The 17,218-nt window shown below is 41.7% G+C and overlaps 1 protein-coding gene across 1 annotated transcript in view; it reads left to right on the plus strand.

Annotated features, from left to right (window-relative positions):
* Positions 1 to 17,218, plus strand: part of MYO16 (myosin XVI) — a 459,340-nt gene that overhangs the window by 280,122 nt on the left and 162,000 nt on the right. Inside the window, exons 21-22 of the mRNA XM_039226658.1 lie at positions 7,807 to 7,959; positions 11,568 to 11,768. Of these exons, the coding sequence (XP_039082589.1) occupies positions 7,807 to 7,959; positions 11,568 to 11,768 (354 nt within the window). The remainder of the gene's footprint in view (positions 1 to 7,806; positions 7,960 to 11,567; positions 11,769 to 17,218) is intronic.

Consider the following 17,218-nt stretch of genomic DNA (forward strand, 5'->3'; position numbering starts at 1 on the left):
TTAGTGATGACTAACCAAGAAAATGCTTAAATTTACAACAGTGGCTGTTTAGATAGAATACCCAGATGTGCTACCCGACAATGTAGTCATTTGCTTTTCTGCTGATAATGAATAACAAGTTCTCGGGCCCCCACTGTGAGCTAGCTGCTTTTCCTGTGTGATCTCTAACTCTTGGGAAAGAGCCCTCAGAGAGAGAGAAAATCCCAAGCAGGCTCTGCACTGTCAGCACAGAGCCTGACGTGGGGCTCGAGCTCACAAACCATGAGATCATGACCTCAGCTTAAATCAAGAGTTGGACGCTTGACTGAGCCGCCCAGGCACCCTGAAAAGAGAAAATGTATTGATTAAGCTGAGATATGTTGCTAAACACACACACACACACACACACACACACACACACACACACACACGTTTTGCTGAAAAGTGATGAAAAGTATAGTGCCTGAAGGTTTAAAATATGAGAAATTTTACCAGAAATTATGTTTCCAATACCTTCTGTCAACAGAAGGGTATATTTTATGGACAAGGTATCATGCAAAATACCTAAAAATATTTTTTCCTATCACTTATATTTTCCAGTTGTGATGTTAGGAGATTATTAAGTAGAATATGGTTTAGCCACTAGGCTTATCGTTGGCTGACCCCTTCAATCCATTGCTCAAATCCCAGAATGGTAACCATTGCTATTAAAGGAGAATACAGGTATGAATTAGGCCCATTAAAATATTGAATTATATATGTGTGTGTATATATATGTATATATGTATATATATATGCACACACAACACACGAGCTGTGTTGCTCTAAGTAAGAGAGTCACTCAAAGAAATGTTGTTGGGAGAGAGCGTGTGTTTTGCCTGTATAAAAACTATGTTTTTTATGCCTGTGAAGTAACTTCTGCCTCTATTTGCTTAAAACCTTGTCTGCAGAGTTTGATTTTGAAATCTCAGAGGGCAGCCAGAGTTGGCGAGGAAGGAGGTTTGGGTTAAGAAAGACTAGTCCACCAGAGAGGAACGGCCAGCCGGGGTGTCTGGAAGGGGTGAAAACCAGGCAATTCCAGTGAAGCCAGCGCGGTGGCAGTGGGGGCGGGTGTGGGTGGGCACCCGGCTCCTACCTGCCGCCCGAGGCTCCTGGGGGAAGGGGCCCGGCGCACGGCGTCTGCATGACACTCTACACCCCGGGATTTACGTGACATTGGTGCTGGCCGAGCCGCTGTCATCTGTCCGTCAGGTTGAGACAGATGGAGCTGAGAGAGTAAACAGGCCTCCCCAAACAAGGGCAGAGAGAAGAAAGGGCCCTGTAATATCAGGACATTCAAAGAAGGCAAAATAAATTACAGAATTTAAAAGCTGAAACAAATCAGAGACAGGCTCTTCCCTCACCAGCCCCTGCACCTGCTGTTTTATAGATAATGTGTCAACATCAGAAATGATTGATTTGTTGGGGAAAGAACATATAGCGATCTGGAAAGCCCCGAGGCATTCTTCCAAAAAGGAAGGTAGAGATTCCCAGTACACCCGGCACTGAAGGCCTTGAGAAGTCCTGCAGAGCAGCCCATTAACTTAGCTTAACTCAAGGTTTCTCTAACGGGGTTCTGATTTAGTGTTTTTTAGGTAATACAGATTGACATTTTATTCAATTAGTGTTCTGTGAAGCACATGCAGAAAATGCAGAATATCTGAAATCTAACATCGTTCCTGTACAATCTAACGACATTCCACAAATGTATTATGTATTCGCATCTATGCTAATTGATGAACAAGTCAGTTAATAGATAGTGAATGCTCCGTGCTCTCCTCTTTCAGTGTGTTCGTCATGTCTGCATACTAAAGTCACCTGGAACGCTTTTAAAATATACCCAGCCTCACTCTGACTTAATTGGCTTGGGGTCAGGCACAGACATCAGCATTTTATAAAAGCTCCCGGTCAGGTCCAGTGCGCCTGAGGCATGTGAATTGCTGTCTAATGCCTGAGGCTCTGCCTTCAACTGGAGTCAGCTTTAATTAACCACCTACTTTAATTCTGTGATGTAAATGTCATGCTCTATTATATTTTTGCTTCAGAGATATTTCACTGAGTAATAAAAATAAAGGGAGAACAGTTGGTGAAAATTTACTCAAGAAATTAAGTTTGTCATTAATACAAATGATAGGCCATCTGGATAAGCAATAATGTTCTGTTACCAAAGAGTGTTTTCAAGGGGGGCATAATTTTTATCATCAAACCAGGCAGCAACGGCACTTAACGTACAAAGTTAAGTATTTTAATCAGAGAAGGGTGTGTGCTAATTAAGGGGTACTTAATAATTGCTCATTTCCATCTATCAATACTCACCTTCATTCACATCCAGGCTGCTCTAAGGAATACCCGGAGAGTTAATGGGACCCAATTACGATTCTGATGGATGAAGTCAAAAAGTAAAAACGATTGCTTTGCATTGAAGACAATCATATTCTCGATTATTGATGCAGACGGATATGTAAACTAATTTGCCTATAAAAAAAACCTTCCACAGTGTCTTTCTCCCATTGTGTTTAATATGCACTCACACATGGACACACAACAGAGACAGTTTAGTGAAGATAAATCCGGAAGAAGCAGGCTGGCCAGGACTGGGACCACCATTTGGTCGGTAGGACACATTTTTTTTTTTTTTTTTTTCAGTTTTCAACTAGGTACCTGACATGGGCTGCTGTGTTCACATTAGCACCTTGAACTCTGCTTGCTGGCAGTTTCGAAGTTCATGTTACAGCAGTTCTTTTGTATTTTAGCTTTGGCTCAAACAGTGCTTTAAGCAGCGTGGCATAGGGACAGGCAAACTGTTTTGATAACGAAAAAACTATCTTGTCCACATTAAAGTGAGTTTGAAAACCATTCTGCCTTGGACTGTGTGTGTCCCCAGTGCTAAGCCTTGTTCTCCTCTGTTAGACAAATATATTCCAGTTCAGAAAGCACCCGTGTAATAAAGGCTCCAAGTCAAAAATCACTCCCCGGTATCTACTCAGTTTTACACGTCAAGCTGGAATTTTCCCTATGGGATTTTAATAAATGACTTCTTCCCCACCCCCAAAGACAAAGAGGATGATGTGCGATAAAAGGTTCAGATTTACTGTTGGGACCACCCTGTGTCACAGAACGTCATCTGACACCACAGCTTCAAGATGCGGAAGCCGCGTACGGAAGCTGTGTGCTTTATGAATCGTCTTGACCAGGAGAGTGAGAAATTGAGTTGTAGCCAAAAGCACTGGCCAGATCCGTTTTCTGTTAGCTAACGTGCGGCAGGCTGCTCTCGGCCTTTCCTGGGGACGAAATAAGGAAGGCAAGGTTGTACGTACTCTGACACCCTCCAGCTCTCCCCAGTTTTACCGTGGCTTTGACCCCATTCCGACCTGATATCGCCCTTTGGACAGGAACACTGGACCAACTCAGCGAAGCCAATACCCAGTTCAATAAAATATTAGTTAAATGATAGCAAGTGAAATATCCATTCGTATTATAAAAAGATTAAGTCCGTGAAAACAGGCAGGGATATAGAGAGATCATCGGCTATGGGACAGCCAAGGGCGTGAGGATTTAGACCGTCATCAAAAGGAAGTTTTGGAACCGCAGACCTGCAAGCAGTCTGTCACGATTGCAGAATGATAAGAGAATTCTCTTCCGTGCGTCTGACACATCCACATCTAAGTATTTTCAATAGAGGGTCTCAAAATGAGGGGAAAGGAAAACGTCATATCATTTGGGTATTTCTTGCACAAGAGAGAAGTGGCCACTGATGTTCTTATTTTGAAATCCTCTATCAGATTTCTTTTTACCATTTCACACGGTAACAGACATCATCTTATTTTTTTATGGCTTCAGTATTTGTTTCCTGAGCAATCCACTTCCTAAAATATATTGCATTTAGGCACACCTCCACTTTTAAGCCACTTCTTTGGCATAAGATCAGACTGCTGAGATATAGAACCTATCTGTCTCTTCTTAAATGATTCAACGTCTGTGTTAACATCAAAAAGTTTGAAACATTACAATTGTGTAGATCATATAATTAAAGAGAATATTTTCCAGTGCTTTCATTCCATAACGGAGTTATTTATTTTCTGCTCGTTTACTGCAAATATTTCAAGTTTTAATAATCTTTGATAGCATTTATTCATCTTTAGTAACAACATTACCTCAACATTACAGCAGTATATAACACATTATTAGATTGGGGGGACCTCTCAAAATATTTTTTTTTAAAGAAAGTGAAATCATTTTTAGAATTTCCCTTTTTCTTCTCTAACAAGTTTTTAGAGATTTCTGTTTCTCGCTGTTGGTAAAAGGAGGGAGACGCGTCAATGTATGACTTTCCCAGTGGGGCCACTCCTGTGGACAGATGCTATGCAATGTCAGAGAAAGGTTCGTGTTCCCAGCATCACTTCTGGAGATTTGTATGCTGGAGGGTAAGAAAAGCACAGAGTGTGGTCGGCTCGTCTCCGTTTTGACGGAGGACCACAAGCAGAAGCGTGTGCTAGGCTGCGTCAGGAAGGAGGCATTTTCCACATGGAATTTAATAATGAGTCCCGTCTGTCCCTTTGCCAACAATACTGTGCTGACCTTGTAGGCTTGCGTCCATATTTGAGTTGTTTTTCCCTTAACAACCAAGCCTGTAATGTGAGATGCCTTATGTGGTATGTTGTCCCCTGAAGTGACCATGGTTGTAATTTTTTTTTTTAATATTCAGAGAATTGATGGGTGACAGTGCGAGTTTATTTAAGGTACTTGTACTTTAAATATAAAGAACTTCCAACCTTGCCTGTATCTCATGGACTCAGTTATCAAGGCACAGACAGGAGAAGCCCTAGCAACTACTGGCCAAATCAGATAGAAGGGAGGAAATTCGAGAAATCCCAGAGACTGTGGCTGGGGTGAGGGGAGGAAGAAGGGGATGCAAAGGGCAAGTCTGAGTTTAAACTTGGTCTCTGGCTCTTTAGGTTTTAAAGTAATTCCCAACACAGCAGTGGTGTGTGGCATGGTTATTTTATTTTTAACATATTATATTTTGTAATAGAATTCAATAGCGTTTTTAGCTTAAAGACATTTATCTGATGGCCAAATTCACAAAAACGATTTTTTCTTTTTTTTACTGTGAAGTGGGTGATGCTAGGAAAGCTCCTGGAAACCAGGACAGGGGTCTGGACTGTTGTTTTCTAACCTGGAGCTAATAGGAATTGCTTTTGTTATTCTGTGAGCGTCGATACATGGTATTTAGATCTTACCATTAGTATGATTTTTATTAGTTAAATGTTTTATTTGGTATATTTCTGTATCGATTATTCTCCACCTGGTACATTTACAACAGAATGTCAAGGAAGCATTCATCGTTGAAATAGTTGGACTAGATTAGGTCTGAGCCTCCACATTTTCAGCTCTCCAAACACGCTTTGGTCAGAGTAGCCGCACGCCTACAGTCTTGCCACTGTGTCCCCTGTCCCTGAAGATGCTTGAGCTGTGTCTACCCACGAAATTCTGGTCCTGGTAAGAAGTAAGGAAGCGAACCCGGCAGCAAAGCATCAGCCTCAGGACAAACTCTGTGTTCTGACCAATGCCCTGCACTGATTGGCTTGTTTCTTGCTGAAACACCTTCCTCTGAGATTTCGTGTCTAGAGCATCCCATAAACTTGCATCCTCCCCAATAGCTGTATTTGTGAGAAAATGGCTTTTTCTTTTCTGTGTTCATTTAGTCTTTTTTTTTTTTTTTTTTTTTGAGAGAGAGAGAGAGAGAAAGAGAAAATGGGAGAGCACGAGTCAGGGAGGGGCAGAGAGGGAGAGAGAGAATCTTAAGCAGGCCCTGTGGTCAGCGTGGAGCTCAACTCGGGACTCGATCTCATGACCATGTGTTCATGACCTGAGCTGAAATCAAGAGTCAGACATTCAGCCAACTGAGGCGCACCCAGGCGCCCCTATCCTTAGGTTGTTCTTAATTCGTGAATAGCGACACCTTTATGTGCAGGCGTAGACACCCACATGGAGAATTAAAGAATTCTTGGTGTTAGTCATTTGCAAAGGTGGCTTGGCCTGCTGATTGGAAGCTGGAACATAAGGGTTGTTCTTATATGTCCAGGAGAGAAGCCATGAGCTCCCAGTAGAGGGACAGGGATATTTAGGAGGAGTTCCCACTTAGCAGGTGTCATGATGATACCAGACTTGCGGAAGAATGTGGGTATGTGCAAAGAGGGCCCCAGGGTGGTCTTTCTTTCTCCAGTGACTATTTCAGTCTGTATGGCTTATAAAATCTTTGGCATTTTCATTATATAACTATAGCACATTCATATTAAATATAATCCTCGATATTATTTTCTTTGAAGATGAGATTTGATTTTCTTTTTTTTTAATTTTTAAAAATTTTTTAGTGTTTTTTATTTTTGGGAAAGAGAGAGAGTACATGGGGGAGGGAAGAGAGAGAGGGAGACACAGAATCTAAAGCAGGCCCCCAGCTCTGAGCTGTCAGCACAGAGCCCGATGTGGGGCTCGAACTCATGAACCGTGAGACCGTGACCTGAGCCAAAGTCAGACGCTCAACTGACTGAGCCCTCCAGGCAGCCTTGACTTTCTCTTAAAAGCTTTTTTACCCAGTTACTTTGACTTATGTAAATTGTTTATCTGTAATTATTTTCAATGACTTACTCAATTCTAAATATTTTGAAGTGATTTCTGAGTATTATCTGGTGTAATATAGTTGCTCGCATGCACATGGTCTGTGAAACTGAAAGAACTCATGAAGGATGTGGGTGTAGACAGAGAAGACTGAGTCTTGGGCCACTCCGGGTGGAGATATAAAAGGAGGTAGAGAAGCCATGGCCCAGGGGGCAGGAGGCCACAAGCCCTTGGTGTCCTGAAAGACAGCAGACACATAAGAATGAATCCCTGTGAGTTATCACTGGGAGATCAAGGAAAATGAACACCAAGTATTGAACACACGTGGATTGTGTTCAAGTATTGACGTGTGGATTTTGGAATGCACACGTCATTGCCAATTCCACCAAAGTGATTCTGGTGGAACATTGGGAGCAAAAGTTTATTGGAGGAGCTTCAACAGTGGGGTCAGGAGAAGAATTTGAGATTGTAAGGAAAGACAACTCTTTGGAGGTTTTCTTGTTATAAAAGAAAGCAGAGAAGTGACAGGATAGCCTAGAGAGGAAGTAAGACTTTGTTTTTGTTAGATTTGGGGTATTTTATTTATTTTTAGTATTTTAAGATAATTTTTCAGATTAAGAAGTAACATATTTGTTTCCTGATGGACAGAAAACTTGATGGAGGATTTTAAAATTTTTTTCTGATAAAGAAACCAGTTTCTGCAACAATGCTTAGAGAAGTTCTTTCTGAAGGAGACGCACGTTCTCTTGGCCATTTTTGGCACGAAACAGAAATGAGGGGGCCGGAGATGTCATTCCTCTCTCTGGGCTTTTCTGGTAAACCCAACTTTTATCCTCAGTTGCTGACTAGAGGCCAGATATGATTTCCTCGTGGAATTTTTTTAAATACCCAAATATATTTTAACCCCCCAATTTGTTAATGTTGTAAATTACACTCTTTGTTGTTTTTAACATGTTCACAATGGAATAATCAGACCATATGAAGTCAACAATATCAAGTGAACCTCTCTACTTTGGCTTCTCAAGCAATACTGTAATGCTTTATCTCAATAGACTGACCGGTGTGGAACGTTCTTGAGTCCGTCTGCCGCCAATCTGAAATGGTCACAGAAGGAGTGGATCTGCATGGCCATAATTGTCTTGTGAATTGTTTTCTTTCTCTCCACAATAGCTTTGTGTCAACATGACCAATGAGAAGACGCACCACTACATCAGTGAAGTGCTTTTTCTACAGGAGCAAACGGAATGTGTACAAGAGGGAGTTACCATGGAAACAGCTTATTCTCCTGGTAACCAGACTGGAGTTTTGGATTTTTTTTTCCAGGTATTCATATAATATAATTAGATACTTTACGGGATTTAAATATACTGGAGACAAAGAATTTTCTTTCAGTGGGCCTTATTTTTGAGATCTCTTTCTATATGAGGCTTCATTGTATTTATATTTTTTCAGTCAAATGAGGAGCACAGGTTAGCTTTACCTGAAGCGGCATTTGAAAGGTTCTCAATTTATTGAAAAGACTAGAAATACCAGACCATGTTGTTAGGAAGATATTCAGCCTTGGCTGTGTCACCAAAACTCTCCTGTGTCACTGTTACAAACGCTCAATGTGCAAATTAGTATTTCATAAAACAGTTCTAAGACTAACAAGATCATGGAACAAATTCAATAGAACCCTTTTAGCCTATCTTCAAAGATTCTAAGATGAAATATGCAAAACCATTGGAGGAAAAAGTATACATCCACATAATCTTAAGACCTATGCAGAGGTTGGTCTCTGCCTCGCGATCTCTGTCGTAAAAACAAAAACCTACCGTATCTTACCTCCTAATATAGGAAGATATTATATACATCTGTAATATCTCCAAGATACTCAAACATTGTTTAAAACTGACACCCCTCACCTACTGAAGAGCGTAAGATGTAATTTTCTACTCTTTATTTTCTATAAATGGAGACTTCTGAATTGATACATCTAACTAATATGTAAAATATTCTCATCGCTGTTACCAACTTGTCAAAAAAATTCTTTTTTTTTTTTAATTATAGAAGAAGCTCTCTTCCTCCAGAAGACCCTCCCTCATCATGACCCATGTAGTACATGTCCATGTCCATGTAAGGTTAAAGAGTGACTTCAAACAAAGAGTAACATATAGTGAACTGTGTATGAGAGGCTACAGATGCCCTTCACCCTCATTCTCCCTGCTGTACCCTTGACTGCTCACCAGTGGTCAGCCGCATGACGTTAGTTCTATCTCTTCAGTGACTATCCTTGAGATTTCACGGTGGGGTGATTATTTCAATAGGAGGACCCTCATCAGAATGACTTGGAAGTGAGAGTGGATGTTTCTGAATGCTACTTCTCTTTGATGCCCACAAAAATGAAGTTGAATAGCAAGTATAGGGTGAAACTTGGGTGTTTACCTACAAATACGCAGCTCTGTGTGGCAGACAAGCGTACCCTACAATACCAAGGAAGCTTATTGTTTCCTTCCTAGTACCCATAATCCTCTACTTCTCACAAATCTCTGTAATTTTTGCATAGGCCATATTCATACTTCAACAAACATATATTTGTCTTATGTACATGAAGCATGGGGGCGGGTCCAGATTCTTACCCAACTGTCCACATGTCTAACTCATTTTACCACACATTTACCACAGAATGCGCTAGACCCTTCTGTTGTTGAGGTGAAACGGTACATACTTTGGTAGAACAACTCAGTCTGTCATGAACCCTCACTTCTGAAGGAACCGAGGGTCATTTTTATGGATTTTTCTCCATGTTCTATTTTCTTCTTTAGACACTTCAGCAAGTTTCCAAGTCTATAAATTTGATTACCACCATTCTTTCATGGCTTTATATTAAATGTTCAGAAAACATAACATGTACAAATTTTCAAATTTTGGGAGACAATACAAATTATCTTGGTATCCAGCCATCTCATCCTTGGAAAATATCATCTTGCTTTGTAGTAGAGTCATCTGGTTCTTTGGGAATTGATCCTTTCCCTTATACTCATTGAGGCCTTGACTTTGAGTTACTGAAACAGCCATTAAAGCTTTAAATTCTAGCCTCCAAAGAAAAGGTCTTTCACTGCCCGTGAAATATGGATGCACTTGCAACATCCTTAACCAACCATGTACCCTTCCACTGGGTGTCTGTATGGGCTCATGGTGGGGGCAGGCGAGTGGGGTGGTGGACGTGTAACAGCACGTGGAAGTGCATCGTGGCGTGATGCCCAAATGCATAGGAAAAGAAGCAGCTTCTCATGTTCCATATCAACATCTTACTCTTCAGCAAATAAATTGAAATGGAGAATCTCTGGTCTTTTAGTACATTCCGGGCAAGTCCTCTGCCAAGTTCGTGTTGACTTTTCTTGCAAAGTGTCTATCCATCCACTTTGTGTACATATATATTTTTGTCACCTCCGGCTCTTTCTGGGGTCGCGTGCTCTCTGAGAATCTTGCGATGTACCACACGGTGGACTTCCTTCTCTAGATCTCCTTATCTGAAACAGTTTTCTTTTGGTAATAAAGGTCTCTCAAGGTCTTAGTGACCTAGAGAGTTCGCTGAAGTGGGACTTGCTTCTGGTGCGCCTTCCTAGTTCCTTCCCAGGGCTCTTTCTCACTTAATCGGTTCTTCCTTCTCCTTCTTTCCCGGGGAGCCTATCCGTCTGCTCATTCCAGAGATGGTGCTTTAGTTGCCAAAGGGTTCCCCAAGGGTTTCTCCTGGTGTGTGAGCTCCCGCCACGCCTCCTCATGGCTGCCACTTTCAAACTTTCTTCTCTCAGTGGCTCTGGAAGCATCCCAACTTTTGCAGCCCTCAGATATCTATATATAGTCTTTGCATTTCCTTTACCATGAATAGGCAACTCCAAGAGGCTTAGGACAACTAGAATATTTCAGCTACAAAGAAATAACTTTCTACTGGCCAAATAAATAACATCTTGAAGGTCTGTGATGCTATGGTTGGGTGACCTCGGGTAAAAATGCAAACTGAATCGCTAGAGGGGTCAATATTGATCTCTTCACTTCCTGAGAAGAATTATTTTTGTGGGATTCACATTTCCAAAAGCACACTGAGTTGATGTGAAAAATTAAAATACGTGACAGAATAAGGTAAATAAATAATATAAATTACCTTATCTTTAAAGATAGAATTGACAGGTCAACAGAAAACTTTCCTAGGAAAGAAAAGATAAAGCAGCACAGCACTGGGTGAAAGTTATTCACCTGATGTGTAAACAGTGCGGGCCCAACGGCGTTGTGTGTATGGGGAACAAATTGTCAGAGCTTGAGAACTCTTTCACACAGCCTGCCTGTCCTTCACGTGAAATTAATTTTAAGTGGTTCCTTATGTATGACTTTAGCTATCAGACTTCTAATCTGAATTTTACAAGTTACAGCTTCCGTCTTTATTTTTTCTAGGTCTTAATATTATAGTCACTTCTAGTTCTTGCTGAATGGAGTTTTCTACAATATTTTATGACTCAGCACGATCATAGGTTCTGTTTTCGGATAAGTTAGCTGACCCACCTTAACTATAAAGTGGTAGATATGGGGTATGGGTAAAAAAAAAAACCCCTCTCCTTTAGTTAGAAATTTTCTTTTTCTTATTGAGATGAGAACATACTTGTAAATAACTCCAGTGTTTTAATGACATTAAGATACACTTTTTACTTTTATGTATTCATCATCCATCAATTCGTAATCAATCAATACTGTTTAGGGCCTCCATTACATCAAGAGTTTTGCTAGGTGTCCAGGATACGATAGTGAGCAAACACAGATATGTATTAAAAGTAGACGGATTCATTTTTTGAGTGCTTATATGAACACAATGAAAATACAAATGAGCATACATGAACAATAACAAAATCATCAAATTGAGTAACAGATGAAACATACTATCTCTTCTTGATTTTCAGAAACCATCTGGATTTCTCTCTTTATTGGATGAAGAAAGTCAAATGATTTGGTCGATGGAAACGAATCTTCCCAAAAAGCTACAAAGTCTCCTAGAATCTTCAAACACAAACGCAGTCTATTCCCCCATGAAGGATGGCAACGGTAATGTTGCGCTCAAAGACCAGGGCACGGCGTTCACGGTCATGCACTACGCAGGAAGGGTAAGTCAATGAAGCACGATGTATCACATGCAGTAAGGGATGGAACGTCTTGAGGACAAGCTTTAAAGTTCTAGATATTTTAGAGTTTGTTATTTCAACGAATGACAGTCGGGTGAACAACCCACACAATTTTCCTCTTCTAAGCTATTTTATTTTAACCTGATGAGGACTCTGCATCTTTGGAAGGTGGATGATAAAGCAGGCGGTCAGATCCTGCTGGAATGTTCCCCAGATTATAACATAATGTGAGCAAAAGGACCTTGGATTTAATACAGAGAGCTCTTCTCTGAACTTTGGGATCCTTTCCTTAATCCAAACAAATACTGGTTTTCTGAGTTTACTTACCTTCCACAAGCTTTTAGCATTATATTATTTTTGTTAAGGCACGTGTCACCGTTAGTAAAGAAAGTTACCCCCAACACTCTTGTTTCTTGCATACCTTCAAGGACTTCCCCTTACCTGTCTAGAAAAGTCTCACCCCTTAGGCTGGGCTAATATCCCAGGCTTCTCTGAGCTGATGCCAGTCGTTTGAGCCATGACTTCTGTCACAACCCTCCTGTGCAAAACCTCTGTTTAGGGGACTTTTTCCAATCTACTCACTGTTTCCTTAACTCCACGCACCTCCCCACTTGCACTGCTTGTGCTCAAGCTTGAAGTACCCTCCTTGTCTTCTTCACAAGGCCACATTGCAGCCATCTCTTGATACTTAAGTCTACATCCCCTCCCCTCTGATCCAGCCCCCATCTGTGGGATTATATTCTAGCTTTGAATTTGTAGCCCTCAGTTTCCCTCCATCTGGTCCTTAGAGAATTTGTATATCAGAGGGTGAACGCTCCAGGCACTGCCTCACACTCAGCATATTTCAGATCATTTCAGTCAGTGTTTTTTCGGAGACGCTCCTGTGTGCCAAACCAAGAGCATTAGCGAATCGAAGACGAATAAACCATATTCCTCACCCCCAAACATCTCATTCTCCACAAATAAGGAGAAGGTAAATTAACCAATAATTATGATAGAATTTGCTTATTATAACACTGGTAATAGGAACAAAGTTGTGCACTAGCCTGGAGGAGGAAGTAACATTGGGCTCCTAAAGAAGTGCAGAAATATTCACCTGGAAGAGGGAAATGTGACCCAGGCCTCTGGGGGTGGCCAGAGCTTACTGAGTTAGAGCTCAGTAAGGCTGAGAGGAAGAAGTATTCCAGCAGAGACGCAGAATCTCAGAAGAGAAGGGCAGGGGCGTCCCCCAGGATTCGGTGGCAGAGGGGCAGAATCCGCGGAGCCGCTCAAGTGGAAAGCAGTGTGGGTAGGAAACAGCTGGCAGTTCGCTACGTTGGACCTTCTAGAACGACTCAAAACCAGAGCACAGGACAAGGGTTTCCAGCACGGCTGAGGCCTCGTCTTCGATCAGGAAGCTTCCAGCCCAGCTGAGACCCTGATGCCACCACAGGAACAGCCTCCAGTTGCCGCCATCACCGCCACCAGTCAAGTGCCCATCCCCTGACACTTGACGTGGAAGAAGCCGGTGACCGAGAGACGGGGCCCAGTGATCTCCAGGCTCCGTGACATGCTTCTCAGGCAAAACAGAGAGGAAGTACAGCCCCGGCACATCTGCTTCTAAATATGGGGCTGCCGGGGGGGTGGGGGGGGGGCTAGCTGCAAGGAAGTCTGGGAATGTTCCCCCCTCCTAACTATGCTGGACAAGAAGGCAGCTACTCCCGAGGGTGCCGGGGCCATTCTGCCGCGTCCACCCACGCCCTAGTTGGGAAATGGTACAAGAAGTGCAGTTGAGTCTATAGAGATTGGCTGCTTTAGCCAAATCATGAAAAAATATGCACGTACTGCTCAGGACTCTGTCCTCACGGCAGAGTTAACTCTCGAAATACTTTCAGACGGCGTGGGGGACGAGGAGAGGGCAACGGAGGACACAATGTGGGGCGGGTTGCGGGGGAAGGAAGGTGGCGATGGAAACGCTCAGGCAAGGACTGCGCTCCGACGATAGCAGAGGCTCCACCGGTGGTGTTCTCTCGGGGAGGGTGGGACGCTGACTGGCTACATGTCCACAGCAGGGGAGGAGCCATCGCTTGAGATGACAGAGGTCTCTCCCCTGCGCTGATGCATGGATGGTTCTAGTGCCGACCACGAGGGGAAGCCCTGGAGCACAAAGGGGCAGCCCGGATAGTCAGCGTGGTTGTTCTGAATTTGAGGTTTTTAATAACAATTTCTGTAGGATGCAACAAGTAAAATTAAAGGGGTTGGTTGTTTTTAGAAACCTAGGCATATTTTTGGAAATGTGTATCTTGAAAGTTTCACTCAGGAAGAGCATGGGAAGGAAGAAACATAGCAGGAGAGAGAATCCTGGAAACCGAGAGTAAAGAAGGACTGGGACCGGTAGGAAATACACCTGAATGGACGGCGGCCAGGAGCCCAAGGAAACGTTGCAGTAGCATGGCGCTGTGTGGTGAACTGAGATTTTACACACACACACACACACACACACACACACACACACACACACACACATTCCCGGAGTGTTATTAACTTATTCACTATCTTTTATATTTGAGAGAGTTAGCGTTTAACTATTTTATTTTATTTTATTTTATTTTATTTTATTTTATTTTATTTTATTTTATTTTATTTTATTTTATTTTATGTTTTGGAGGAGAGAAAGAGTGTGTGCACACATGCACAAGCAAAGGAGGGGCAGAGGAAGAGAGAGAGAGAGAGGGAGAAAGAATCCCAAGCAGGTTCACAGAGCTCAACTCAGGGCTTGATCCCACGACCATGGGATCATGACCTGAGCTGAAGTCAAAAGTCAGATACTCAACAAACTGAGGCACCCAGATGTCCCTAATTTTCTTTATAACAATAGCAATCTCCTAGTTCCGTATTTGAATTCTCTAATATATATTTTCTTATTGGGCCTTTATTGAACTCATAAGTTTCAAATGAAATACCGTAATAGGATATAACCAGTGATTTTGGAAAATCATTTTCCTTTTTTCTTCCAAGTGCCGTGGAAACTATCTTAAGTCCATCTGTACCTGACCCGCCTCCTAAGTCTGTTTGTATAGCATCTTGGAGATGCTCCAGATTGAAAAACACCAAGTGCATGAAACTGAATGACACAGGGCTTTGGAATAATATTTTGTTGATTATTTTATGTGTGTTTCTAAAAATTATTCTACGAGCACTTAACAGAATTTCAGTTTCAATTGTGTTTTAAAAATTTGGAGAGTAAACAACGAATAGTTTGAGTAAGTACAATTATTTCATTGAGCTCCAACTGCAATAGAGCAAAGTGGAGCAAGTCAATTGATTAGCTGCCACCAGGCCGAACCCCACGGAATTATGAATTTTTCTGTAAAAGTGCCTTTATGTTTTAAGCAGGATTTTCCATAAATGGAGTCAATTTTGTGGTTTTATAAAAAAAAAAAAAAACCTTTCATTTCACTGAGATCTCCTAATGAGTCTGAGCCCAAGGACTCCCTAAGGACTTGTTCACATGTTACAGTATATGTATATATAGATTATATGTAATTTGTGGCAATATGTCAATGGCCATATGCCATTCTAATCATCAGATGTAGCTCCATGTTCTCAATTTTGAGCTATTGCATTTTCAAGAAAAGCAGCATATTCTGCATTCTATAAATCAAGAGATGTAGCAAAGAGCTAATTGGTTTAGAAACAGCATGAAAGGTTGATTTTAGACAGTAGTATGAGCGTGTCTGAATAGCCCTTTGGTGATAAAGTCGATCCCAAGGAAGAGCTCAATGGTTCTGGGGGTCTTGGATTTCTTTGTGGCCTCTTCTGTGGCCAGATGGGTGGGTTATAGCATCTTTCTGATCACTACTTGCTTTTCCATGACTGCCTTACTGGTTTTGTTAGTAGAGACTCACATCTCACAAGAAGGATGATCATCATGGCTGGTAATGATATTGACACCCAGCCCACGAGGATAGACTCACCCATCTGACCATTCCACTCTAGCCACGGGACCCTGCCATGCTTCTGATTCTTCTTTGGAGTAGAGGCTCATAGGTCCTTTTAGAAATATTTAAGCAACGTTATTTGAATTATAGCTGAAGATCTTTCCTAAACACATTTGAATTTTTCATTACTCATAGGAGCCTGGTGTATTTTCCAATCTCCATTACAGAAATATTTTAAAGTAAATGGGAAGAGGTTGTGCATGAAATATTAACAGGGTCTCATTAATGAGCATGAATCTGCACTAAAGAAGGCAGAGGGGTTTTGTTGTTGTTATTTGTTTTAGCAAATTTTAAATCATATATGGATTAGCTGTTTTAGGAGTTGCTCTTAAATTTCCACTGGTGATTTAAATGATGGATAAGCATTAAATCCAGAAGTGTGTCTAATTTTATTGGCTCTTAAAATTAAGAATCTCGAAAGAAAGAAGAATTATGATTTGGAAGAAGACATTGGCTCTCAGGAAATTTGAATTTCCGTTAAGGTGATTCTGAACTAACTCTAATGGGAAACAGTATTTTGAAGGTCCTAAATTTTAATGTAAGAAAAGTGAATAGGAGATGCTGAAGCAATCTGAAGTAATAAAAATTAAATTAATGAAAATGCAGGTCAAAGTAATAGTTCTAAAATACATGATACCTGCCTATCTGATCTTTGTTGTCCGCTCATAAGGCCTTTGTCTGAAAGTTGTTTATTGCGATAATTTATTGTAAACAAAGTGATGGTCTTTGGATCCCAGATGGGACACTTGATGTGAGTGGCCTGGTTTATACAAATCAAATTGGTGATACCGTTCTTGCCTGAGATGAAGTGTCTGCATTTCAGCCTCCTTCTCTTCCTTCAATGTTGCAGTGGGCTGAATGGCAGCCCCCGAAAGATGTGGCCATGTGCTCATCCCTAGAATCTGTGAATGGAATCTTATTTGGAAAAAAAAAAAAAAAGGATCTTTGCTTATGTAATGAAATTCAGGATCTTGAGGTGAAGAGATTAACCTGGATTATCTGGGGGAACTCTTAAATCCAAGGACGTGTATGCTTATGAGGCAGAGAGAGACTTGAGAGAGAAAGGAGGCCATGCAAATATGGGGACAGGAAATGGAGAGATGCCACACAGGGCCGGGAACTTCAGGGCCGTGAGAAGCTAGAAAAGGTGGGAAGGGGTGTCCCCTAGACTCTCAGGAGTGCAAAGATGCCAGATTCCAGAGTTCCCGGCTCCAAATCTGTGAAAGACCAAACGTCTCTTGTTTCGAGCCAACCGGTTTGGGACGATTGGTTACAAAGGCACCAGGAAACGAATACATGTGTCCACTGTCTCAACATTCACAGCTTAGAAGGGGAGTAGTTTTAAGTCATAACATTGTGGAACTTCTTTACCACATTTGATTCATTTGAAAGTGACCCCTCCGGGGCACCTGGGTGGCTCAGTCGGTTGAGCCTCCAACCTCGATTCAGGTC

Source organism: Hyaena hyaena, unplaced genomic scaffold, assembly GCF_003009895.1.
Source record: "Hyaena hyaena isolate Hyena2069 unplaced genomic scaffold, ASM300989v1 scaffold_22, whole genome shotgun sequence".
Classification (NCBI taxonomy): Eukaryota; Metazoa; Chordata; class Mammalia; order Carnivora; family Hyaenidae; genus Hyaena; species Hyaena hyaena.